Below are 26072 nucleotides of genomic sequence, written 5' to 3'. Positions count from 1 at the left end.
ATAGGTTCAACCCTTTTTACTAGACTGATTTTCAAACTTTGCATAATAATCAAAACTCCATCCTGATGATGATTTGAAGTTACCAGGAAAAAACAAATAAATCGCTTGCATTTAGAACACTGGTGTTTGGTTAGATTTCTACCATAAAGAAGCCATATACTTTTGCACTTTTGCAGTTAGGTTTTAAAGCACTTACATGTTTAGAAGTTTCCTGTCAGTTCTGTAGTTTTCGTGCTGTTGTGGTGTTTTGCTTCTTGCCACTTGTCAGTCATACAGTTCTACGCAAAACATTCATACTTTGGTTCTTATACAGGTAGTTGTGTATTTTGGTTGCAAATACTGCAGAAACTGTATTAGCAATTTTTCACTTTATATTTTTCACTTCTTTAGTCCCCATTTTTCTTCTTTCCCTTCTGAATTTAACTGAAGGGCCTATTCCATCTGTTCCTTTGCAGAGATAAAGCATTATGACTACTGCCATTTCAGAAATCTAATAAGCAACTGTATTAAATACAAGCTATGTTARCAGATTTTTTTGTAGGCACTAAGAAAAATGCGTTATGAAATTTTAATCCATTATAATGGGATGTCTTAGAGACTAAAGCCCCCACAGCTATAATAGCCACAAGATTGCAGGATTTCAGAGCAACGAATATAAGTACAAGGCAGCCAGCTTTGGCCTACATAATTTGTTGAGAGGAAGAGAGGACTGACTGCAACAGTTGAGCTTTTAAAACTAAAGAAGTGAACAGATTGTTGCTGAGTGGAATTGTATAGAGAGTATTTTTAAAATTAGTATTATGGTAAGTAAGTTGCGCTCTAACCAGAGATGAAACCATGTGCATACTTCCTGTCTGTCTGAGACATCGTGMAAGTGCCTGGGGGTGGCAAAATGAGTTTTGACATACATCAGCAAAAATCAGAAGTGATAAAGCTGGTATTTCTTTGAGTGATTTTTCTGATTACTTTGATTGGCTGTTTTGTGTATGGGGCAATTCACAGAATCTTGAAAAGCACAGGTAATTCTAAAGAAAGACTTCATGTTCTGTAGCWGCTTTTTAGCATAATATTTTGTTTTAACTGTGGGAGTTCCTTGTTGATTCAGGATWAAGAGTGTGAACACCTATAGTCGTATTAGGCTTAGTTTGAACTGCTACCTCAGGAGCTGCTTGATCATCCTTTTAATGTGTATTTAGTAAGAGTGTTGATTTAAAGTCTTGAATAAATGTAGTATTTTAATCAATCTTATGATCTCTTCAAGCAACTAGTTACACAGTATATTAACATCCGTTTTTTAAAACCTAAAAACTCTGTTCATCCTGAAGCTATGGGATTTTTAATGCCCTAGACTATAAGATTCAAGTTCCCTGCAATATTATTCCTTTCCTAAGTAATGAAAGAACACTTGAGTCTAACACTATAGGCAAAATCCAGTGAAGGATTGTAGGTAACCTGTGGGTGTTTGTGGTACTTCTCAGTGTGAGTTATTGCACTGTGGAAGTCTCCTTTTTATTATAAACATTGACATGTGGCACTGAATGCTCTGTCTGCTGGGCAGATAAAGAATTTGGTAAGAATACTTTATAAAGCAGGGCAGGAATGATTAGCTTAGAACGTATTTGGAAGCACTAATGACTTGTTCAGTCATCTCATTTCCTTTTAATGTGCTTCATGGAATAGATATGCAGTAGTCCTGATCCTCTGGTGAGTGAGGTGGGTGTTTTATACAAYGAGCCAAGACTCCCAGCACATCGAATTGAGGACTTTGCTGCCTTCTCATCTAAGGTTTTAGCATCTGGGGCTGAAGGCAGGCAAGAGGCTGAGCTGGGGTGCCRTCAACAGCCAACACACTTGCCAGGTTTTCATGGTGTGGTACATGCCATTTTAGTAGTTCACTGCCTTTGAAAATGGAACGTGCTGCATGCTATCCCCACCTCCTGAGGGGGTAGTTCCTGGAAAAATAGCCAAAAAATAAATGGAACATGAGACAATGTCATATTTCTGCCAAAAGGCAAATGCCATAGTGGAATGTTGAAGTATTACTTGAAAATTGTGTGAAATGATATTTGCTTCTCTTACAATTAACTAGGCCATCAACTAGAAGAAATATGTGAGGTAATTAAATTAAACTCCAGAGGAACAATTAAAAATAAAGGGCCTACAGGTAAATAGAAATATATTAAACGTCTTATAGGTAAAATTTACACCATGTGTTGTATTTTTCTTTTAGAGATGGGATTACTCTAAAGAGTTGCACCTCCTGAAAGGTGCAAAGCGGAAGTATACTTGCCTCAATTTGCAGTCTTGATAAGGCAAGAAATAACAATAGCAAGGAGTGTTTAGATGAAATGTTATATAAACGCATGTAAGCACTGCAGAGAGTGTGGGATATTCACTCCTAAATGTAAGAATAGATACTACAGCCTTTTATGAATAATACAGCTAAAATGATCCTGTTGAGARGAACGACCTTGATAACCTTCTATGTGTAATTAGGTTTTTGTTTGTTTTTTCCAGGAATCTCATCCATTGTAATTTGATAATGTGGTTAGATTAAATTATTTCAGTCTCTTTGTAGGTGTTTTCTAAACTAAATTTCATAGTCCTTTCACAGTGTCWTGTCCCTGGCCAGCAGTTTTACACTGAATTACTATGCAGCAATTGAGGGAGCATGGCAAATTTTAAATCCGCGCTCTGTCTGCAACTTTTTGTGTTGCTGTATGACATTAGACATTTTATACCCTGTTTTTGGAAGGCTCGTGTATGCAGTTGGCTCTCTGCTACAAATTAATTTTGTCTCCAGGCACCATAGTGCACTCCAGAGTGCACATGTTCTTACTTCCTGAATGCTTGGATTTGTGCACAGCCTTCATATGCACGTTGAGGGTGCTTAACTTACTAAATAATGTGTCTTTAGGAAGGATTGATTCTCAAGAAGAAAAATTCTGGTTTTTTGCTTGGTTTTGTATTTACCTTTTTGTGTTTACATTTTTTGTTTTGTATTAACATTTTCTTGTTTTGTATTTGCATTTTTTGTTTTACMTTTTTCAACAGTTGTGCGTAGGTTTGACATTACTTTTGGTACTCCCCCATCATTCTCCTAGCTGACAGCAGTGGCAGAAACCAAAGGCTACACATGTTTTTTTACCAGACTAATGATAAAATTTAATGTGTTATTCTAATTTTAATGTGGTATTCTAAAAAATATGTTATATGAAATTACAGATCAGCTACAGTCATGATTTCTTACAAATATACAAAATAACATCTTAAATGCTTAGAATTCTGGAATATAATTTTATCAGTACATACTTAAACATTGTTAGAGTAATAAAATATAACTGTAGTCAGCAAATTGACTTGGGCCAGTGTTTGTGAAATCTCATGCTGCTGGGGGATTTTGACTATACGTCATTCCTTCAGCATTCCCTTTCTGTTTTAACCTAGGAACGGAAATAACTCCTAACCCCTTTTTCTTCCTCATAGTCAGTTTAGAAAGTGTTGTACAAAATATGGAAGTCAACCAAGGCAAGAAATTTTATTTTGTAGTTGTAGAAAAAGGAATAGTGGTTTATGGTTGGAGTTTTTTAGGTGTCAGTTTTGAGTTTTGGTGATGGTTTCTTTAAGGTTCRATTTTCAATTTAGCATGAATTTTAGCAATGCTTTTTTTGAAGTTTTACACAATCAAAAGGAGTAATAAACAGTACCTTAATATGCCACAATTTCAGTGAGAATCCAGCATTCTTAGTTAAGTATCTGATTTTAATTTGTTCACTCTTGCTGCTCTTGCTATCAGTTTTAGTATCTTAAAAATATTGTTACTTTTTTTCTGTTGACTAAAACGCCAGTATTATCCGTTACTGAGAATACAGACAGTTAATTTCACATCCATAGATTTTGCTGTTCTGTATACTGGCACACTGAATCTACTGTACAACTMACTTTCTTAAAAAGAAAACTGTCATTAAATTGTCTTTGGCTGGAAATAATGCCAAAGAATTACCGATTTGTTTTAAAAATATATTTGGGTTTTTTCTCTTGAGATTTCATTGACTGTTGATTTTTCAGACTTTACATAGTCTTAGCCACTTCATCATTTTGCTCAGAAAGAGCCTGGACTGGTCTGYTTAATTAAACCATCAGATTATCTTTGTTCCAATCCATTTGGAATACAAGCATATCATTATTATGTCATTCTTTTCAGTGCTTTGAAGTGTCYCAAGTTTTTCATAGCAGCATCTCTAGACAGGACTGTGGTATATTTTTTTTAATGAGGCAAATTTTCCAGACCTAATAATTTAAATAATGCTCCTAAGCAATATCTGAAGTTTTGAGTTGGAAAAAGGGTGTTTCTCAATGTAAAAATTGAACTTAACTTAAAAGTGCTAAACAGGTATCAAGGTTATACTTTTAGCTAAATTATTTTACCCTCCAATAACRAATAATTGATCGTTTCCTTTTTTTGACTTACAGTGCTCTGTACTTAAATTAATTTTGGGGTCTTGCACTAAACAAAAGAAATGTGAAAGTTTCAAATGTTTGTGATTAGAAGTCTCCATTAAGAAGCTCCTTATTTCAAAGTAKTTGTTAGTTTTTTTTATCTGTATGTATCTAGAAACTGAATGTTCAGACTTAATGTACAAAAAAATCTGGCCAAAATGGATGAAGTTGCACCATTTTACAGTACTAAGCTATCATGTTAAATAGTTTGAATATTTAGCTAAAYCTGACAGGAAAAAAATTGCAATCTGGTAGCTATGGCAATAATTGACTTTAAGAAAGATTTTATATTTAGGGGGATAAAGTACTTTCCTAGCGGGAGTAGGCATTCAAARTATCTTTCCTTCATGTAGTCTTTCAACAATACAGAACAAAAGACCTGCAGAAGGAATTGTAAAGAATTGGCATTATTTTTAGAGAGCTTGATCAGCAGTTCTGGAGTGTTTTTATTAACTAAAACATTTTATAGAGTGATATGCTATACTGATAAAAAGAATACAGATTTCCAYTTTTAGGTCTGAGAGTACTATAGAGAAACATCAAATGCCTACTTGCCTTTGGGTAAGGTGTGCATTTACCCCGTTCCTGCAGGTGTGAAAGTTGGTACACACCTGCTGGGCCACATCATGGTGTGGCAAGTCTGTGACCAAATTAGGAGCAGAATCAGAATTCAGTGGGTTTTATTCAGTATGGTAGGAGAAAAACACCTAAATGCTGTAATTTTTTGAAGTATAGTTACCTTTCCGGATTTACTATTTTGAATAGGAAATGAGGTAATTACAGTTTAGATGTTTGGAAATTACACAACTCAGTAAATTTCTGTATGGACAATTGAGTTGCTCTCTGGCAATGATTAGGATAGGCTAACTTTTAAAATCATTGAATTGTTCTCATTTTCTTAGTAGAGTTAAAATATTTCTATGATTTTATTCATCAACTTGTAGTTCAAAAAACAAAAAGGAATTAGTTCCATAAAAATTCAGCTTTGCACGGATAAGTAAAATAATGAAAATCCATTTTGCATTTAATGCAGATATAATAAACAAAAGAAGTATTACTTGTTATTACTGAATTGAATTTCTCATTTTGGATCTCTTGGTCCTTCATGATCTTAAAACCTGTAAATCCTTTCCACAGCTTATTTTTATTTGGAGAGGGAAATCAGCTTTTGAACCCTTTCAAGTCTAAGAACTTTAAATAAGCTTGGCATTGGACTGATCTAATTGAATAATTTGAAATAAAGAAAATATCCTCTTTGCACCTGTAGAGAAGGCAAAAGCTGTCACAAGTTGGTTTAATGCTTCCAGACATCTTTCCACGAAACTCTGGTAACTTACTACTTAGTCGAGAGGACAGACAACAATGACATTTTGTCACAGTTACGTGCTGTATAATGTTTGCCTACGAGACTGGTGAAGTTGAAACTTCCTGTAGGTTTTAAATTGAAACTAGAAATCGGTTTCATTACAAAAAGCTTCCTCCCCCCTTTATAACTTAAAAATGTTGGGTTTGGTCAGGATGTTTCTTACCATAATTTTGATTTGTGCGCAAATATTGATAAAATTGAACCATATTTCTTCATAAACTTCAAAATTAACAGTTCTGCCTTTCTATGAAATGTACAACAGTAACCAAACCAAAATATCAAGTCAAAATCTGATTTTTCAGCCAGAAGAAAATTTGCACACTTTTACTCTTGGGCTTTCATGTAACAGCCTTTTCATGTGGAAAACATCACTGCCTTTTTTTCTATTTTGTAGTTTGCAAGTTTCAGGAAAAATCCTCCTGTTTCCTGTTGTGGTGTTATCATTTCTGGAAGGTGGATGATGGGCCAATGGATTTACTTTTTTTGAAAGTAGTTTTTTTTATTTTCTGGGCTTCAGTCTTCGTTTCAGATATTTAATTTGCCTTTGAGGAGTTGTGTGCCTTGATGACATGGTTTGCAGAAAGGTGTTAGAAGTTTCTTAACTTTGTCACTCTGAAAAAAACATGAGGAATATACTTGAAATCAACTATAAAGATATTCTCTTCAAAACTGAGCATATTGAAGTATTATAATAATACTCTGCTCTGAACTACAGCAGGTTGAGCTGTAAGCAAAATCTTGCACTCTTAATTATTCTGTGATTTTGCTTATTAAAACATTGATTCTGCAGTGTGTAGGTGGATCTCTGCTATTGGGCAGAACGTACTGCAGTTTGAAAGTATTTCAGATAATGATCTATAAGTTAAATGTATTAGTATTTGGGGAGGAAGTTTTTTATGAGTTTTCGTCTTTTTCACCTGTGTTCATGAAAATGCTTTTTCAGAACTTGTCTAGGAGATGGTGGATTTATTCTTGTTTTTAAAAAAAAAAAAAAAAAAAAAAAAAAAAAAGCTGTTTTTGAAAACTGAGTCTTTTTAAGCCTTCATTGCCCCAAAAATTTCTGAAAGCCTATTGAATGACTTTGACATGGCTGCTAGTTCTGCAAAATTGAAAGTGAATTTAAGTTACCAGCTGTGAAATTTTTGCCTTTCATTAGAAGTCTAAGATTTCACTTGGATTTGGATTGAAGTAGTGGAGTATGACTGGTGGGTTTTCCCACTAATTTTCAGGATTGGGATGACTGTAGAAGGAATAGTCAAGTATRTGTGCAATCATTCCACTTGCACACTGTGTTTCCATCTTAAATTATGGGTGATGGACAAACAATAAGAAAACACTTCCCTTGGAAAAATAAATTCAAAATACCCTAGGCAGTAGGAAAAGAAGTTTTGCCACTGCTCCTCATGCTTACTATGGATGACAAATCAGATTTTGAGCCTTACGATGTTTCTTTTTGAAACTCAGTAATAACTGGATCTTTAAGAAGGTTTTCTGAACCCTAGTTATTGAAATTAAACAAATCTTAAATTTTCAAAACCAGTACTTTCAACTAATTGTGGAATAGTTGGGATGGTTTTTGCTTGTAAAAATGTATCACTAATTACTTGACTCAAGAGTCTTGTAGTGTAGATAAATGCTGAATTTAGAGTGGTTAATGCAAACTGAAATCTTGGCTCTTCAAACTTTATACACATGAAAGACTGAGGGAAAATGTTTCTCTTTGTGTACTACTCCAAAAGCAGTCCTGCAGGCTTTCCTAGTAACCATGTCTGCTATGTTTCTAGATTGAATACTTAATCTTGTTTTCATGTGGTTTACTTGGAACATCCTGTGCGTGATGCAGAGGAATACAGATTAGGARATASAAATAATACATTCACATACACTGTACTAGATGTGCTTGTGGGCAAAACACAATGTAAAGCAATTTTATCAGCTGCTGTATGGCATGACAGACTTTACAAAGGAATTTGAATATAGTAATGCAGCACAGTTGAAAGAGGTGTGAGGATGATTTCATCCCACATAGATGGAAAAATATGTAAGTGTGTAAAAAAATGCTGGAAACCCGACTTCTTTAACAGCTTTAAACTATGTAGAAACGTGCTGCTTCCATTTTAGACTGCAATGTTAAAATGTGTATTCCATAATGCTGTGGAGAAGTCTGTGTGTTTCCTCCCTCACACACGGAACTATAAAYACCGATGTAAATGTCCAAATTAAGAAGATGTGCAGATTGGTTTATGATGTGGGCATCTAGCCATTTATCAATGCTTCCAGGTATAATCAGCTTGAAGGCTGGAGCAGAACCCTTCCAGCAGCCTACTTTTCCTGCCAAAGAACATTCTGCCACTGAATTGGTGGAAATTGCTGACTGGTCACCTAGAGACTGCTCCTTATTTAAGTGGTAAACCAGCTTTTCAGCTGCGGCAGYTTATGCTGCAACTCCTGTGAGCGCACAGCAGTTGTGAATGGAGATAGCAGAGAAACTATTCATCCTATTCCCATTAATAAAAGAAAATTAAGTGCTAGTAGTAGCATGACGCTTGTCCATTAGTTTGGATTTCCTAATGGAAAGTGTAAAATTGCAGGAAGTTCTTTTCTTTTTATCCCTTCTTGCTCATCCAAGACAGCGCCGGAATTTTTTTATAGTAATTTGGCTGATGATTTAGGATATTCTACAGCAGGCGCATTCCAGCAGCGTTCCGGAGGAGCTGCACTGCAGGGGCGCGGGCAGCGCTCGCACGTTTTCCCGGCCGGATCCCGGGAGTTGGCGCTGCCGGTGCTCCGTGCCCGACTCCAGCAGCCGCGGGCTCCCGGGAAGCCCTGCGCGCAGATTTACCCGGCAATCGCCTTAAGGGGACAAATTTAGTTTACGGCAATCCGCACTTAATCTGCCGGAGCCCTGGGCGCCGTCGGGGAGAGGGCGCGGGCGGGCGGCTGCGCTCGGGGCTGTCTCGGGCAGCCAGAAACTTCTGGCAGCTTCSCGGCGCCAGCCCCTCCCCTTAAAGCGGCAGGTCCCCGGAGAACGCCGCTGCTCGTCTGCCGCCCCGAACGGGCTAAACAAGTCACCCGGGCGCCTCCTTCCTCCGGGCGGCCTTGCTGAAGCTGRAGCATCGGCGCGGCTGTCCGCAGCTCCTCGGGGCGCTGCTCGAACCGCTAGTAGCGCTCATCACCCCCCTGCAGCGAATGCTGGGGAAGGGCTCATCCYGGTCTCTTCCCAAAAGAGCCCATCCGCACCCCGCCCCGCCTGGCTGCGGCCCGACGTTCCCGCGGGGTACAGTCCTCCCCTGGTATTCCTCTGGGGGCGGATGTCCGTCTCCCGGTGTCACCCAGCACAGCCGGCCCCCCTTCTGGTAGCCTCGGTCATTCATGCAGACAAAATATTGATCCCCCTTGGAAGCGCCTGCATGGCGAGTGGTTTCCATGAAGATCTTAAGTGCTAGTCTTCTGGCAACAGTAAAACAGCCGAACGAACAACCCGAGATATTACCATGAGCTTCACTTTTCTCCTTCGAATGTGAACTGAAAGATTTTCGAAAGAGTACGTACAGAGACATAGAAACATTGACAGGATATCCTGGGTTGTGTATTGAAGCTGCTCTGATTGAAACAAGTTCATGATCTCATTATAAAATGAATGATGGCATGTCCTGGGCACACTTTCCAGTTTTGCTGTTGACAAAAGTTTACTGATGGTTTTRTGATGTGTTACTGAAAAGATGATCTTATCTTTAAAGTGCAGGTGATTATGTTCACATATAAAATCAAATGCCAATTCATATTATCTTGTTTTAAAATAAATGAAGGCTGAGACAGCAATATATGAGACTAATACAGTTTTGTTTCAAGGTGTCTTCAATAATTTCAGGAAGCCCAGAACTTTTTGTRTTATAGGGTACTCCCCCTTCCCTTTAAAGACGACTGCAATACTTCTTGTTAAGGTATTCTCAGTATGCTTGCAATACCTTTTCCAAGATTACTCAACTCTCAGATTCTAGCTGCATTTTAGCATATTGGGTTGTTGTTTAGTTTTTTGGGTTTTTTTTTTTTTTTTTTTTTTTTTTTTTTTTTCCCCTGGTAACCTGATCTGAAAAGCATCCACAGATATCTTACTATTTCTTTTTTTTTTTTTTTTTTTTTTTTTTTTTTTTTTTTTTTTTTTTTTTTTTCCCCTGGTAACCTGATCTGAAAAGCATAAAAGGAAAAAAAACAAATTCTGATAAAAAATGTCAAAATTCAATAGGCAAAGATATATTCAGTCTGAGTATGAGGACATCTATAAAACAATGTAAAAACAAGATGGGGAAGGAATAACAGGTAAAAATAGCTGTATACTGGTATTTARTCTCTCTAATGTTGGTGGAATTGAATAAAACCTTGAGAACAGGTGACTCAGAGTCGGTGCAGATAACAAAGTCGTGGCAAGAATTATCTGAAATTAATGCCAGACTTTGATTATTAGTGTTTATTTTTCTAGTTTGCATCATCTATGATGCATCGTATTTTGCTAATTGTTTTAATTTCTCACTTTCATCTGTTACTCTTTCAGAATGAGGGAAGTATTTTGGAAATTTTGAGTTAAGTGATTTTGGTGGGGGGAAGCCCATGTAATCTATTTTTCAATGGAATAATAAAATTGCAGAAAAACATCCCCTATCTATCCATGGAGTATTTCAGATGCTGTTTTAACATACATCATGATTTATAATGGTAGTTACAGTATCAGAGCTGCTTTTAATTTCTTTATTTCTAGTAAGTATACCTACATTGATAAACAGATAGTTAATATGTTTGTTAATCTTCGAAATTCTTTACAGTAGTAAATATTAACTAATTCCGGTGAAAGGAATAAGAGAAACTTAAAAAGGTTTAGGCTAGAGATTGAAATGAACTTGTGTGTTAGTAACAGAAATGAATTCTTACAGATGTCAATCTCTGAATGAATATCCTTTCTGGAAGATGATGTTAAGAGTAAGTTAGATTAGTGATAAAGTAATCACAATATTGGTAATGGTAATTTATGAGAATTTTAAGTCCTTCTTGAAGTTTGATTGTTGACTTGCCTGTTCCTCTACCATAAATTTTCAAACAGTCAAAGACCAGAGGTTCAGATTATCATGCTTTTCAAAATTTAAGTCTTTTTAGTTAATGCCAATAGCAGTGAAGAAAAAGTGTTCTGTGTTTTCCTSTAAGTTCACAATGAGCATATGGATTGGTTTGTGATAATTTGTTTGACTGTGTAGGGAAATACAGACATTGACACAGCCAGCTCTTTAAATTTTGTTTAGGAGAGTCGTAGCTGTGTGCATCTGGGATCTGTCACTCTTGTTCACGTAATCTCAGTACTTCACACATTSTTTTACCTTTGGAAGATGAACTGGCATGCAGTGCTATCACCACTGTAGAGGTGAATGGGTTTCTCTAGTAAAGAGTGCAGTGGAGCAGAAGGGATGTTCCCCTTTTAGAGCTTTACTGTCTTTGCAAGAGAATTCATTGCTGTTTTCCTCTGCTCAGATTCATATTGTGTGAAACAACCACGTCTTGGTTCACATCAGTGAGAGTACTGACCAAACCCAAATTTATCACCATCTGAGTCCCTCTTTCAATATCCATCCAAATGCAGCAAGAGAAAAGCATTGCAGCCCACCTCAAAGGCAAGTACTGTTGGACAAGCTAGAAGGGAACGAATTTCACAATCCCAACACTCTTAACAGATTCCTTGTTAAYCTCAGTGGAGTTTTATTGCTATTAAGCCTGGATTAGGAATGGATAGGTTCTTGTGGATATAGTACCACTAACATAGTCTATCCTGCTCTCTGCATTCAGTCACGTACTGCACATGCAGGGAGAGAGAGGGAGGGGTCCATTAGCATATCCATGTTTCTGATGATCTTAGTGCAGATTGATAACGATTTTATAGTACTCAGAAATATATTCTATTACCTGCCAATGAGATCTAGGCTGGAACAGAGTCAATGTAAAAAAAATCATTAATAAGGAGCTAACCCTGTAGTGTCTTATGTTTCTCAATATCAAGTTTCGTAAAATTTATATTTCTGAAGAATTGTGCACTATAGCATTGAATTATGTGCTTCCATGTCTTTACTTCTGATGTATTGGAACTGGAATCAGCTAGTGGGAATTATCTGATGCTGAGTGCAAACACCTCAGTCTCAAATAGTGTCAGTCTCTGATGCCTATGAAGATTTATCTCTATATTCTTCCCACAGAGAACCTGAATGTGCCAGAGATGTCTCTTGTAAACTGTGTTTGAATCTGTAGGGTCACAGAAACAYGATGTGGCTTTGACAAGGGCTTACATCACTCTTCCCTGCTCTGGTCTGGTGCTGCTCCATGGGGGCTTGCAACTCTTGAGAAAAAAYCTCTCTCCTCTTGCTTGTCACTCTCTGCTTCTCTCTTCTGACTCATAGTCTGTGAAGTGATACTGAGGTGCTTCAGTTATCTGTAATCTCCTTGCCCAGATTACATTAGGAGAGGTTGTGTGAGGGACAATGGATTTCCTTTGAAGGAACTATGCCTTCATGAGCTCACTCAGTATATTKATTTGACTATGTTCTCCTGCTTCCAAACCCACTTATTCCCCACCTCTTCTATTTCTTGTTTCCCTGTTTGGGTCTCATGTGTTCCTGTGTTGCGTGTCACAGAACCTTATCTTTTATCTGGACCCTTCACCTTCATTGCAACTTTAATCTCTGTCAGTCTCTTACTGTACTTTGCCTGTGAGCTGCTCTCGTGATAAACGTCACCTTTATCATTTATTTTGTTCAAAAGTGGAAAAGCAAAATCTCTTCAGAGTTCTTCTATTTACTAACGAAAAATGAACCTTAGTTATTTGAGGGAAATAAACACCAGTGTCTTCATGCAACTTACCAGGTCTTGAGGAAGTTAAAGAAGGTAGAACACTTGGTTGGCCTTCACCATTGCAGCAGAATTGATCGTCTGTTGTGTCTTCAGATGGTGCAGATGCTGGAAGCCTATKTGGTGTTTGCTGTAGATAACTGTGGTATCAGTTTATTATATTTATGATCTTATTTATATTATGAAATCATAATTAGGAGATTGTAATTAGTGTTGCATTTGTGTTTCTGCTGCTGTGATACACATATGCTGTCAATTTAAGTTTCATTGGGCTGTTTTGTAATGCTTTGTCCACAAAAACTGGAGAGACCATGGTAGCTGTATTGCCAGTGGTCAGTAACTAAAAAGCAGTTGTTTTCCTTTCTGTTCCAGGCTATTGATGAGCCTCCCTATCTCACAGTGGGCACAGATGTGAGTGCGAAGTATAGAGGAGCCTTCTGTGAAGCCAAGATCAAGACAGCAAAAAGGCTTGTCAAAGTCAAGGTATGTGGTTTTCCTGCAAACACTTATTTCGAGGTGGGGCAAAAAGGTGGTATTAATTTTCAAAATGGCACAGTGTGAAACTTCTTAGTCTCAGGACAGCTAAGTGGCTGTCCTGTTCTTGGAGGCTGGCAGTATGGTCTTTCAAATAACAGTAAGCTTATTAATGTTGGAATGGGAGGGGTTTTCCACTCCCACCAATGAAATATGTTCTGTTTCTGTTGCTGCTTTGTCATCTGCTTGCATCCTGTGTTTTTGACCTTCAATGCCATAGGCTGACCTAAAAGTAATTGATAAAAATGTGACAAATGAGAAGAATATTACCAGAATATTACCAGAAAGTAGCTAAGACTACTCAAAGTAGGTTTGATATGATTTCTTTTATTTGAGGAGCACAGGTCACTGCCATTTAGCAGTGGCAAMTAGATAATGCTCCAGGAATAAGCCAAAACCCTTCCACCTTCCCAAAAAGACTTTGGATATAGAGTCCTACGCAATAGCCAGCAGGGGATCTCACCTGAGCTTTACGATATCTAGTTAATGACTAAATCGTTATAAGCCACATAGAGTACAAATAAAAATTCTGGAATGGGATTGCAAGAGATACATTGTAAGATTGCTTAAAAATTTAAAGTATTGTTTCTAGAAATAAAGAGAACAATACACTGCAAAATGGCCATATATTTCTTTTCAAATGTTGCCCTAAATGCTTCTAATTTGGGAGGAGGTACTATTTTTCTGCTTTGCCTCTTAATTTCATAGAGAAATATTATTGATCAAGGATCAAAACCACCCTGAAAATACAAATTAGGTTGTTTCTCTGTAACAGAGTTATAGTGGCAGAATATTTTTCTTATATCTACTGTTAAGTGAAATATGTGTGAAATGTGAATGGTGATAACCTGTTATTGAAGATTATTGCACACTAGAAACTATTGTGCATTATTTGATTCTGCTCTCATGCTGTGGCCAATAGTGTGTATCAGGGTGAGAGCAGGCGCTCTCCATAAACCCTGGTGGGAAGGACTACCATCAGTTTTTGTATTTAACATTATTATCAAATAAGAAGATTTTAGTCTTAAATCTGACAGCAAATTGGTGGTCTCTTCATTAGTCAAAATTCTTAATAGCATCAGCTGGTCTATGCTTTACAGTACCATTGGATTTGAGTGAYTAAGTATTGCTATTTAAGCAGTTAAGCATCAGTATTTAAGTATAGGAATTGTGTTATACCTAGATCAGTGAAAAGTCATTTCATTTCTTTGGGGATCTTTCAGTCCACCTCCTTAGATAGCCACTTGCTGTTTATTATTCAGTGCTACAGATTTTCTTATGAGTTTATCACTTAAAGTTTGGTCATTACAGGTTTGCAGAAAGATTTTGACATAAAATGGATTTTTTCTGTAAATTGTGGAGATTCTGATTCAGTTTTGCTGTGTCTGTGTGTATCTTCACTGTTACTGTATCGCTTAGGGCCATTCATGCCCAGAAATGTTGTTGCTTCGTAGAGTAACATGATGTGTGGTTGATATTTTTGTGTCTAAGTTTTGTAACAGTATCTGTTTACATTCTGTTTTCTCCACCAGGAGTGTGTATTCCTTAATTTAACGACGATCCTCTGATTTTGTTGAAAATCTATTTAGTGCTTCCTGGCATGTGTGTACTTTCCCCARTACTAGTGCTAACAATGACTCTTAACAGGTGTGCTTTGTCTGGAATTTTGGTAGTTTATCTGCTGCATTATTTTTTTTCACTTGCTGAACCGTTTTTTTTGGTCCCAGTATGTATTTCATGCCTTAGTCTTCTAGAACTACTAGAGGAGAAGGGAAGTCAGTTAACTTCATGTTGTCARTTTTAGTGTAAAGCATTCATTTAAGTTTTATAACTACATGTTGTGCTGAGAAAGTAGGATGACAACAAAATTCTTTCATTATGGATGGAGTACGTAATCTTCAGACAAGTAAAACATATGTAATTGTGTCTCCTTTTTACCTGCTTTCTGCTTCCTAGAATATTTTGAGATACCTTCACAATAACTTTCCCATCATCAGCCTAATTTAACAAGTTTATTCAATTTAATGCAGGTGCTATGTACTTACAATTTCAGTATCAATAGGTGCTGTATTTCACAGTTTAGAAGTCTGGCAAATTCTGTGCATGGTATGATATTCTACAGTAATGTGTAACAGCATTGCATAATTTGTCACAGAAAGCAGTAAAACTTCAGATTTGCCTGGACTTTCCAAAACGTTGAATGCAGTACACACTTGACTCAAGGGCAAGACTTTGGGTGTAACAAGAGTGTTAGTCTATTTCATCAGATCTGTTACAGCTTTTTTTTAGAGAGTTATTTAAGCCAGTTTATTTTGGCAGTGTCTCCTAAAACAATTACCAACATCATCCACCACCACTTGTGTTTGGGCATCCTGCACAGAAGTTTCAGAAGAAACTGTTTTCTGTGTAGGCCTTTGTTAAACAGAAACAAGTGAAGCTCCTGCTGTTATGGGACTTACTAGGACTGTCTTTTCAGGATGGTGAAGAAAAAAGAAATTCCAACTGAGTCTAACCAAGCTGATTATATGCTCAATGTCTTAGTCTTTTGCCTGAGACAGAAAAGTTCCACGCTGCTAAATAGGGAGGGAAATAAAACCCTCGACTAATAAACAGTGTCATCACTTTTCCAGCTTCAAGGTAGACCAGCAGTGTCATGTTGAGTTTGGAGTTTAAATATTTCTGTTAATAACCAGTGTTTTTTGAGCACATATGAATATCTCAAGAAGCCAAAACTGTCGTTATCAAAAATCCCCACCCCCACAAAGAGTTGAAGCCCCAAGATGACTTTAAAAGGAATACACAATAGCAATTTGCTTTGTTTACCTTTCGTTAGAGTACGTTGTGGCTGTCTCATAGTTCTGGATAGAGTTCCTTTTTGCTGCAAAATACATTTAAGGAAACTACAGAAAGTTAATAAAATCAGATGCCTCTAAATCAGAATTGTTATACTGGATATTTYGTACGAGCCACTAGTGACCCTAGGTTTCAGGTTATTTTACATCTTAACTGAAATTTGGCTTTCTAGATAAATTCCCCCAAAGAGGGAATTAAATACCTCTATCTGTCAGGATGAAGTTCAGAAGAGTTGTCTTTGCTCAGTTAATTCCTAGCCTGAATCCTTTGTKTGCCTTTTGGTTTCAAGGCATGATTATGTCTGTTTGGTGGACAGAAAGTATTTGCCATCACGTGAGATGTGCAGCTCTGAAAAGACCATACTCTCACAACTATATGTGTTGCTGTAGYTCTGATAGACGATAGACAAGATGATGATTTCATTTAAGTAGTACCTGAAAACAGTATAGCATTTCAGTGCGTTACTTTTCTAACCTAAAGTCAAGAAATTTTCCTTAGTCCTGGTTGTAGGTGCTACTCTTGGCAAAACTCCTTACAATCTCCTTTCTGAGAAGACTGTGCAGGAGAATTGGACTTAGAGAACACTGTGGTTCTGAAGGAACTTTTGCTGCTGTTGTGTATTGCAGTGAAGCTCTCAACAACAGTGAGAGCATGATCTCGGGTAGGGTTGTGAAACGAGTCCTGAGATTTGATGTAGGATTGCTGTGTAGTTGAGAGTTACTTGTTACACAGCTGGATCTCATGTTACATTCTTACTTAGTTCAAATACTCAGTAAAACTGTTTACRCTATAGAGTATGTTCTGGTGAATGTCAGAACATCATTTGTGTGTGTTGATAAATGTATATAGGTACATAAAATGTAATGCCAGAATTTTCTCAATTTCCTGGAATTTTAAAGCCAGAGTGAAAATAAACTTCAGATGTAATTGATTGAAGATTCTATGACTTTCAGTATAACCAAGTTTATTGTGAATGAAGTGAAAGGTGAAWGTCTGTGGTGCCTGGTGCAGATAACTTAGTCATACATTTGAATTTCCAGACCAGATTTTATTCTGAAGACAGTGTGTAGGATTAAAGACAAAAGCCTTTGTATTCTTTATGGGAATGACAGGGCAAAATACCTTGGAAATGTTTAGAGGATTTACTTACTCCAGTTCTGAAGGACTGGACACTGGGCTGCTTTTATATTTCCTTCCAGTTAACTCTGTGTGTAGGCTAGACTGACATTACCTGAAAGCCTGTTTGACTTGTTAATTTTGTTTAGTCGACAGCAGTGTCCTGTACTTGTGTGAGTCTTTCAAGCATGAGGCGAAAAATGCACTTTTATCAGCAAAAGATAAAGGTGCTAAAACTGTTTGATTTCAAAGCACTGAAAYAGAAGTGTTCTTTAAAATTGTACTCAGAAGTCTTGAAACTTTCTCTTTTCTTGCTGTGATACTAGAGAAGTTCAAATTATTTAAGAGAACTGTAGAGATCATTTTGAGCCATTAGACAATTTTGGTATGCTCTTGTCTGTCATTTCCTTTAGAGCTGATGATTCTATTGTGAAAGATAAAACACATTTAGGAAGTTTCGATAACTGAGAGATTGGCCCCTCAAAAATCTAAAATATGAATAAAACAGCTTTCAGCAAGTGTAGAATGATTATGGTGACTAACTGTAAAATGAGAGCAGAAGGGCTATTGACATGTGCTTGTGCTTGTGCTGCTCAATTGTATCAAGTGATTGTCAGTTGAATTATATTTTTTAGGTAACCTTTAGGCATGATTCTTCAACAGTGGAAGTACAAGATGACCACATAAAGGGCCCCTTAAAGGTAATAAATTGGTTTATATCTTGCTAAKGCTTTGAAAACCTTTATTTTTTTCAGTATTTGACATAAATGTGCATGTACAGTATGGGGTGAGAGTAGAAGGTTCAACTTATTACACAGTGTAGATATGATCACAAAGCATAAAAGATAATGCTACAAAGTTAAAGGTACTATACTCTTCATGTTAGCTTTTTCTTTTGTCGTTAAAGGGGATGCAGCACAGGCTGGTGCAAGCTTCTTTGTTCTTTTTGCATTAAAGCTAAGAAGTATGCCTGGCGCTGATTTTTAGCCACCATTCCTTTGGAGAACTCGGCTGGAGGATTTGATATGAAAACTCTTATACAAGAGAATGACATCACTCAAATTGGTTCTTGTTCCCCACCTGCTGGCAGGAAATAATCTGCTCAGTTAGTTGGCTTATTTTAAATGAATGAAAAAAGATTAAGGGATACAAGTATATTCAAGTGAAACTGGAAAAGCATGTTTTATTTAACATGGAATAGGTTAGAAATTATCTCTGTTTGCTAATACTAAGGTGTTGATTTCATCGCCTGTTTTAGAAACTCTCCAATGCTAAGTGACTTCTGTATTTTAGGTGGGAACTGTTGTGGAAGTAAAGAATCCAGATGGAACATACCAGGAAGCAGTTATCAACAAATTAACAGATGCAAGTTGGTATACTGTAGGTAAGAGAAATATTCATCTATTTGAATAAAACTCATGACTTAAAAATAAGCCTTTGACCTGGACATGTCCTAAGCATGATGAGAGACGTTTTTTGGAGATGCTTAGTTATGGAGAGTTTTAATCAAAACCCTTTAAAGATAAACCTCTTATTTTGTTTTWTTATAAGAGACTGTACCACAAACAAAGTGAAATTGGAATGCCAAATAAAGAGTTAGTGAATTGCTCTATAACTGGTGACTGCTTCTTAGATATTTAATACACTGTTGTTAAATATTCTCAAGCAAAGTACACTGTCATACTTCCTTAAACAAATTAAGTGCTTTTAAAACACAAGCTGTAACACCTACTTTTCCCTACTACCATACTTAGCCCTTACAACAGCTGCTGTTAAAACACACATGGTCTGTCATAATGTGATATTTCAAATGTTACATGATATATCCAGCTGCCTCTTGCGAATATAGGGTGTTCTTTTAAAAAAAAACAAATATACAGGAAATGTATTGATTCTTGAGAAGCTGCATAACCTTCTCCTGGGTAGATAACTGGGATTTGGGGAAATGAAGRCTAGATCTTGAAAGAACTTTTGCAAGACTTATTTCTTTAGAAATATTATGGGTTGCTGTTAGTGAAGTGATTTTGAACAACTAGGGAAAGACTTAATTTTCCCTTGTCATAGTTCTTTCAGAAAGGAATAGAGCTTTAAAATTATATCAGACTTTACAGGTAAGTGTTGAAGAAAATGTGTTTTCCAGTTGGAGAAGTAGAATCTCTTAGTAAAAGAGAGACTTGGTTAGGATAGGGTGAAACATAWGGTACAAAGATAAGAATTAACCTTATAGATAGTGTTTTGGTAATTAATACCAGAAGTGGATCAGATATGAGAGCTTTTAAGAAGCAGATGGTACGGCTGGTGTTGGAACTGTGTTATATGTCTATGTTTATGTTTCTGAGAAAGTGTGAGGTYAGCAGTTAAGCAAGAAGAATAAGATAGGAAACTCTGCAGATTAAATTTTGAAGGTAGATGTCGCAGAGTTGCCATCAAAATAGATGTCTATCAAAAATCTTGAACCTGAGAAAAAGGAAAAGCTGTGGGTTTTAGTCTCAACTCTTCTATTTTGTAGATAAAAGCAGACAAAAGCATGTAGACCTTGCAGAATTGGTAAAAGTAGCACAGCTGCTGGCAGTGTAATGCACTTTGATAGAGAATTGACTCTAGCTGTGGATGACTAGAATAATCTTTGTCAGGAGGGTGAGTGGAATGAGACMGAAGTTACCTTTGCTGACAGAGATGACTTTGCAGATCTGAGTGAAAGTCCTGCTGTGAGATATAGCTGCTGTAAGATATTCAAGAATTGGCACACATCTTAAYTAGCAATTACCTAGTGCTAGTTGTCCTAGCACTTCTATCTAATTCTTTGCACTGTTAATGACTTTGTGAATGAAATTACTAYGATTTGGTCAAAAACTTCATGAAGGCATAGATCAATCTAAAGTAGTACTTTTCCAAAAGTTACTTAAGACCAGATATGCCATTGCAGCAGTATCTTGAGAGGAATTACCCTTTGAGGGCTGCTTGAGAACTGTTTCAGCACTAAAGTATGGATAAAGTTGCTTTRAGAGCATCCCTGTCTGTGTTGTATTCATAAGGTCTTGTCTGAAWAGAAATTGTACATCAGTTTGCATACATGTCTTTTTTGGTGCTACTGCTTTCCTACCAAAGATCAATAAGAATTAAATTAAATTTTTATAAAAATCCAACTTGTATATTATTTTGAAATTAGTATAGCACTGTGTCTGTGTATATATATGTATGYATATATGCATAAAACCAGTAAATATAATAGCCATACATACATAAACATATWCATATCTCCCCCCCTCTCTCTTGCAGTTTCATAATACATTATTTTAAATACATTACACTGCAGTATGCATGTGCAGTAAATTGTTTTCAGCATGTTCCAATAGACGAGAATGTCATATTCATTAAGCCATGTGTGTCATGCTGGCCACATAAGTCTTTCAGGGAGGTCAGGCATTTCCTCTGAAAGTACTCGTCTTACGGAACAAGATTAGGAATCCCTCTGGGAAGAGGCCACAAGCAGATTACCACATCGGACACATTATGGGCTACCTACCTAGGTCTCAATAGGTTTACTTCTGCTGTAGTCAGCTTATCTCTTGAAGTGGATAGATTTTTTTTTATCTCTCATTATGTAAGGAGACTGATATGTTAATTAACACAAACTGGATTAGGAACCTGCTGACTTCTTCACTTATCCAAAGGGGTGCTTAATTATGTGTTGACCATCTGAGGTGYAGTTCCCAATCTATGTGGTTTGTGTGCAGTTCCTGCTGTTGTTACTTTTCAACAGATTCTGAAGTGACAGATGTGCATCTCTAGCTGATTCTTTTTCACAATTGGACAGTGTTCAGCAATTACTGTAGCATGTAATACAAGTGGGGGAATTGTTGTTACAAATGGAAATTTCTTCATTAACAGTACTGAATTGTATATAGGTATGAAAAGTTCTCGGAACTAGATGAAAGGTTCTTAATATTAAGTAAATACTACTCACCAATTTTGAGATACCTTGTTGCTTTTTGTATATTTTTATTTAAATTAGTAAATGTTGAAGAGTGTAGCACCTCCATCTGAAAGCAAGAAATGGCTAAAATTGTTCTCTCTTATCTTGCTGGTCAACATCCATTCTTCTAACAGTTACCTTGATCTGTTGATGGACAGAAGAGGAGGTTTAAATGAAGGTGAAAGAGACATGTTAAGAAGTTGCTGAAACTTCTATTTTTTAAATGCCATATTTTAATCTTATCTTGGGGTTGTTTCTGTGCCCATGAAGGTCTTCAAGGTCACTGTTGTTTGGGAGCAAGAATATAATCATTATCACGGTTCAAGAGGGGAAATGAGATCAATTCTTGTCTCATTGAACAGTGCAAGGGTTCTTGGCTCATTGAACAGTGGAAGGGAAGCCCAAGAGTCAAATTTTGTCACCCAGTTTTTGTCTGTTAAGTACCTCCAGAAGACTTGACAAAAGCTTACTTTCTATATGACGCGTTTATCAGGTTCTGAAGACCCCACCTTAAATGTACACAGTGCATTTCAGGATTCAAAAGGATGATGTATGTAGCTGAATGAGCTGTTCTGTGAAYTTATTTCCAGTTGACCTGGTGATAGCAGAGATAGCAAATGTCTAGAAAATGGCAGCTCCACAGTTCTGTCAGTACAGCTGGTTTTGATGGTTGTTAGCACTTTGAGTATTGCCGTCTTCCTTAGGCTGATGTCACTGTTATTTTATAGTGTAATTGCATAAAGTCAGTAGAGAAAAAACTTCCCTACATTAAATTGCAGCATTTTTTTATAAATAGCCACTTATGGTAAGCGGAGCTTCGACTTGAATGTCATAGGAGTTCTGGTTATGTAATAAAATTCTTTAAAAATTATAAATGTTAGAGGAATAGTTTTTGAATGCTAATGTGTTGAACTTAATTTTGTATCCCACTCCATGAATTGTCGGCTCAACTACTGATTACTCAAGATTCCTTTTAAGATACACAAGCATGAAGCAGATATGGTGAGAGAGCAGGTTATGTATTTGGTCAGTCTGTGAAATGCGTTACTGGATCTGCAGAGTTATCCAGGCATAGATTTGTTCTAAGCGTTGGCTGCAGTATACATCCATTCTTTCTGTCATATAAATGAATCACTTATTAATATCCTGAGTTTAAAAGAAATGTTTTCTTTCCTTTCTTCTTATCTGGTGACAGTATTTGATGATGGTGATGAGAAGACTCTGAGACGCTCTTCCCTGTGTTTAAAAGGAGAAAGACATTTTGCTGAAAGTGAGGTAATTGAAGAGTTTTTATATTACAACTTCATATTTAGAAACATTTAAAAGTGATACTTTTATTACCTCAGTTTTTAGTATGTTTTGTGTATCCATGTTACTAAAAGTGGGGGTTATGAAAAGTACAGTCTGCAGGTTCTGGCTTACTCTTTTTTAAAATCAAGAAATACAATTCAATTTCACCAAACTCTGTAAGTTAAGAAACAAAATCAGCATTTCATCTTTTTCATTTTTATCTTATTGRTAATTGATAGATTGTAGGTCACACGAAAAACCTGCAATCACATAACTAGTTCACATTTTATAAAATAATTATCTGTAAGTATTAGGAARAAATTACAATATGATTATAACATGAAAAGTAATATAACTTATAACATAAAAAACAATTGTACGTGTTTTCATATAATTAAGTTCTGCTGCATTTTGGATGGTTAAATCCAATTTATAATAGTTGATGAAAGGTAAATTCTCTTTTAAAAAAAGCTCAATAATTAGTTGCTGTTACTTATTTGATGACAGCTACCAGTATTTTGAAGCTGGCTCATGTCTTAGAGGTGACTTGCACATCAAAGTATGCAAACATTTGTAGCACATTTCAAATAATTGGAATTTCAGAACGAGGATTACTCCTTCATATTATGTAAGACAATCTGGACAGATGGGCAGATTTGTGTAAACATGTTTGTTTATTGGACAGCTACTGAAGATGGGGCTTTTTGCTCTACTTAAGTATGCTGTTATTATTGTAGTYAGCTGAGTTTGTTGCTTGCATACTGCATTTTTATTAACATTCAGATATCTTCTAGAATCTCAAATGAGGATTAAGCACATGTAAAAATGGGAGCCTAAATAGGTGCCTAAATCTGGATTCAGATAGAAATACTGTAATTTTAAAGATTGTGGTATTCCTTCAATTAGCTCTTTGTTATTAATGATCACCACAATTGAAGATTAGATTTCTTCTGTTCCATAAGTACTATTTTAATATGGTTTCAGGAGTATTACCTTATGGTGCATATGATGAAAGTTTTAGACGTATATATATCTTTTTGTGACCTGTGTGGCTGAATGAGAGTAATTTGGATTACTTCATCAGATTCAAGGAAACCTTACATTCAGATGACGGCTACTTCTTTTTTTATCATTTAAGCTTTTGATGTTTTGCCAGAAGTCACTGATACTCAGTTCTTTGTCACCAGCTCTCAATGAAACATGTTGAACATCTCTAATAATTACCTTGTGATTGCACAGCTACACAGCAGGGAAAATTGCATCTCAAATTTCTTCTGTAATTAGGCCAGTGCCTCACAGTTGTCTTGTTCTGATGTTGCTTCCCAAGTGTGTGGTGTAGAATCTTTAAGGACGTCCACCACAGTTGGAAGTAGTCACACTTTTATTTTTAAATACTAAAAAGCCAGTTTTATTGTCCCTTTCTCAATTCTCTCTAATACGGAATATTTCTGAGATTCTTGTTGATGTTACACATTTGAAAATTCATACATTACTAAGAAAATGAAGTCAGAGGACTACATGTAATTTGGAAGGTTTCTGCTTTCTTTCAAAGAACAGTAATAAGCTGTACAAAAAAAAAAAAAATTGTGTACCAGGCACCTTCAAATCTGGAATGGTTGTCATTTAAACAGCTAACAGCAGGCTTAGGGAAAGAAGATACTGCATGTCCATGAACTCCTTCTGTTGAAACATTCTCTCTGAGGAGGGAAAGTTCTTTCTCTCCCTCTCTTTGTTTCCATGTTGATACAGCATCSATTAGCACCCTCCCAATTATCAATATAGCAGCCTCTTTAATATTGTTTTAGAGTCTCTCTCACCTATCAAAGTATGAATTACCAAAAAAAAATACAATGAAGTTGTTGTGTTTGCTGCTACTGAATGATCTTGCAGCTTCATTTCAAAGGGGACCTTTGCTCATTTTTAAGTAGATGATTCAGTGTTTAGTCTACCAATGGGACAGGCAGAAAATTAATCTGGTAGAGATGGAATATCCAAGGTGAGTAGAACACCTGATACTGACTTTTCTGTGTTTTAATGGTCCAAAGGCAGGACTTCTGGGAAGAATTATCTGTGTATGTTGGACAAAAGTTAATTATTCAGAGGTGTAGAGAAAACGTTGAAAAAACCCCAAAACAAAACATATTCCTTTTTAAAACTCAGGCATGATATAAATGATGTACTTCTATATTTCCTTTGTAATGAGAAAGTCGCTGTTGACAAAAATTACTTCAGTTAAGCAGGTGGTTTGGATAACAGCTTATGCCAGGTTTTTCTTACGTATATGCATRTATATTTTTTTCATTTCAACAGACATTAGATCAGCTTCCACTCACCAATCCTGAACACTTTGGGACTCCTGTTATAGGAAAGAAAACAAACAGAGGAAGGAGATCCAATCATATGTAAGTTAAATATTTTGATATCTGTGCTGTGTTAATGCAATTCTGAAGCTTTCAGAATGTGTGGAGTTTTATTATTTGTATGTCCAGGCATCTCTTACTAAAAAAACCCCAGGAGGCTGAATAAAAAATGTTGTTTAGTACTCAGTTTGATAGTCAGATTCAAGTGTATTGTTGCATGCAAGCATTTCAAGTCTTCATTTAATCAATATTTAAAGTGGTACCAGCTTAGGCAAGAGCTTTTTCTTGGTTTTATTAAGTGGGGGGAAAAAGAAAAATAAACACCTAAAAAAAGAAAATGAAAAAAAAAGTGGCATCCCAAGTGGAAATGTGATATTATATTGGGAAACATCTCTCTAGTGTTGTAAATGTGTTGGACTCAAGCTAAAATCTCTACAATGCAGTCTTTGTCCAGTAGACACGTCCCAGAATCCTCCTGTAGACTTTTGGTTTCACAGTAAAGGGTCTCTGAATGTCTTTTAGAAATAGATGAACAGAATAACAGAATTACAGAATGGGTCAGGTTGGAAGGGACTATAGGACATCATCTGGTCCCACCTGCCTGCTCAAGCAGCKTCTTCCTAGAGCATGTGGCACAGGACTGGGGCCAGGTGGTTCTTGAACATCTCCTGTGAGGGAGATTCCACACTTCTCTGGACATCTGTTCCAGTGTGTGGTCACTTGGTCACCTGCTCAATGAAGAAGTTCTTCCTCATATCCAGGTGGAACTTCCTGTGCAACACTTTCTTTCCACTGCTTTTCGTATAGTTTGCAACAAAGCTTATTGATACAAAAACAAAGTTCAAGAGTAGCATCTTGATTTCCTAGGTGCCAAAATTCTTGGTAGCTGTGGTCTTAATAAAGCAGTGTTAAGTAATCCAATACCTATTCTTTGTTGTTTGTGTGTGGGTTGTGAGGTTTTTGTGTGTATGTTTGGGTTTGTGTGGGGTGTTTTGCCTGTTYGCTTAAAATTTGTAGGTGTAGTGGTTTTCATGTTTTGGTTGCCTATCTTTTGCACTTTTTGGTAGCTTGAAATAAATGTTGCCCTGTATATGTAGAGGAGCTATAAATTTGCTAAGATAGTTATTGAGTTACTAATTTGCAAGGTAGTGAAGGAAAAAGCTGAGMAAAGCTGGCATTACCACAGAGAATGTGA

The 26072-nt window shown here is 36.5% G+C and overlaps 1 protein-coding gene across 5 annotated transcripts in view; it reads left to right on the top strand.

Moving 5' to 3' along the window:
• Positions 1-26072, top strand: part of ARID4B (AT-rich interaction domain 4B) — an 88912-nt gene that overhangs the window by 17147 nt on the left and 45693 nt on the right. For all 5 annotated transcript variants that reach the window (XM_057368458.1, XM_057368459.1, XM_057368460.1 and 2 more), the window contains exons 3-7: positions 13121-13231; positions 17887-17952; positions 18545-18635; positions 22423-22502; positions 24828-24919. In XM_057368458.1, the coding sequence (XP_057224441.1) occupies positions 13121-13231; positions 17887-17952; positions 18545-18635; positions 22423-22502; positions 24828-24919 (440 nt within the window). The remainder of the gene's footprint in view (positions 1-13120; positions 13232-17886; positions 17953-18544; positions 18636-22422; positions 22503-24827; positions 24920-26072) is intronic.

Source organism: Malurus melanocephalus, unplaced genomic scaffold, assembly GCF_030028575.1.
Source record: "Malurus melanocephalus ecotype Western Australia unplaced genomic scaffold, MMel_1.1 scaffold_92, whole genome shotgun sequence".
NCBI lineage: Eukaryota > Metazoa > Chordata > Aves > Passeriformes > Maluridae > Malurus > Malurus melanocephalus.
The sequence above is the reverse complement of the archived record's forward strand: the minus strand, read 5'-3'. Positions and strand labels throughout refer to the sequence as shown.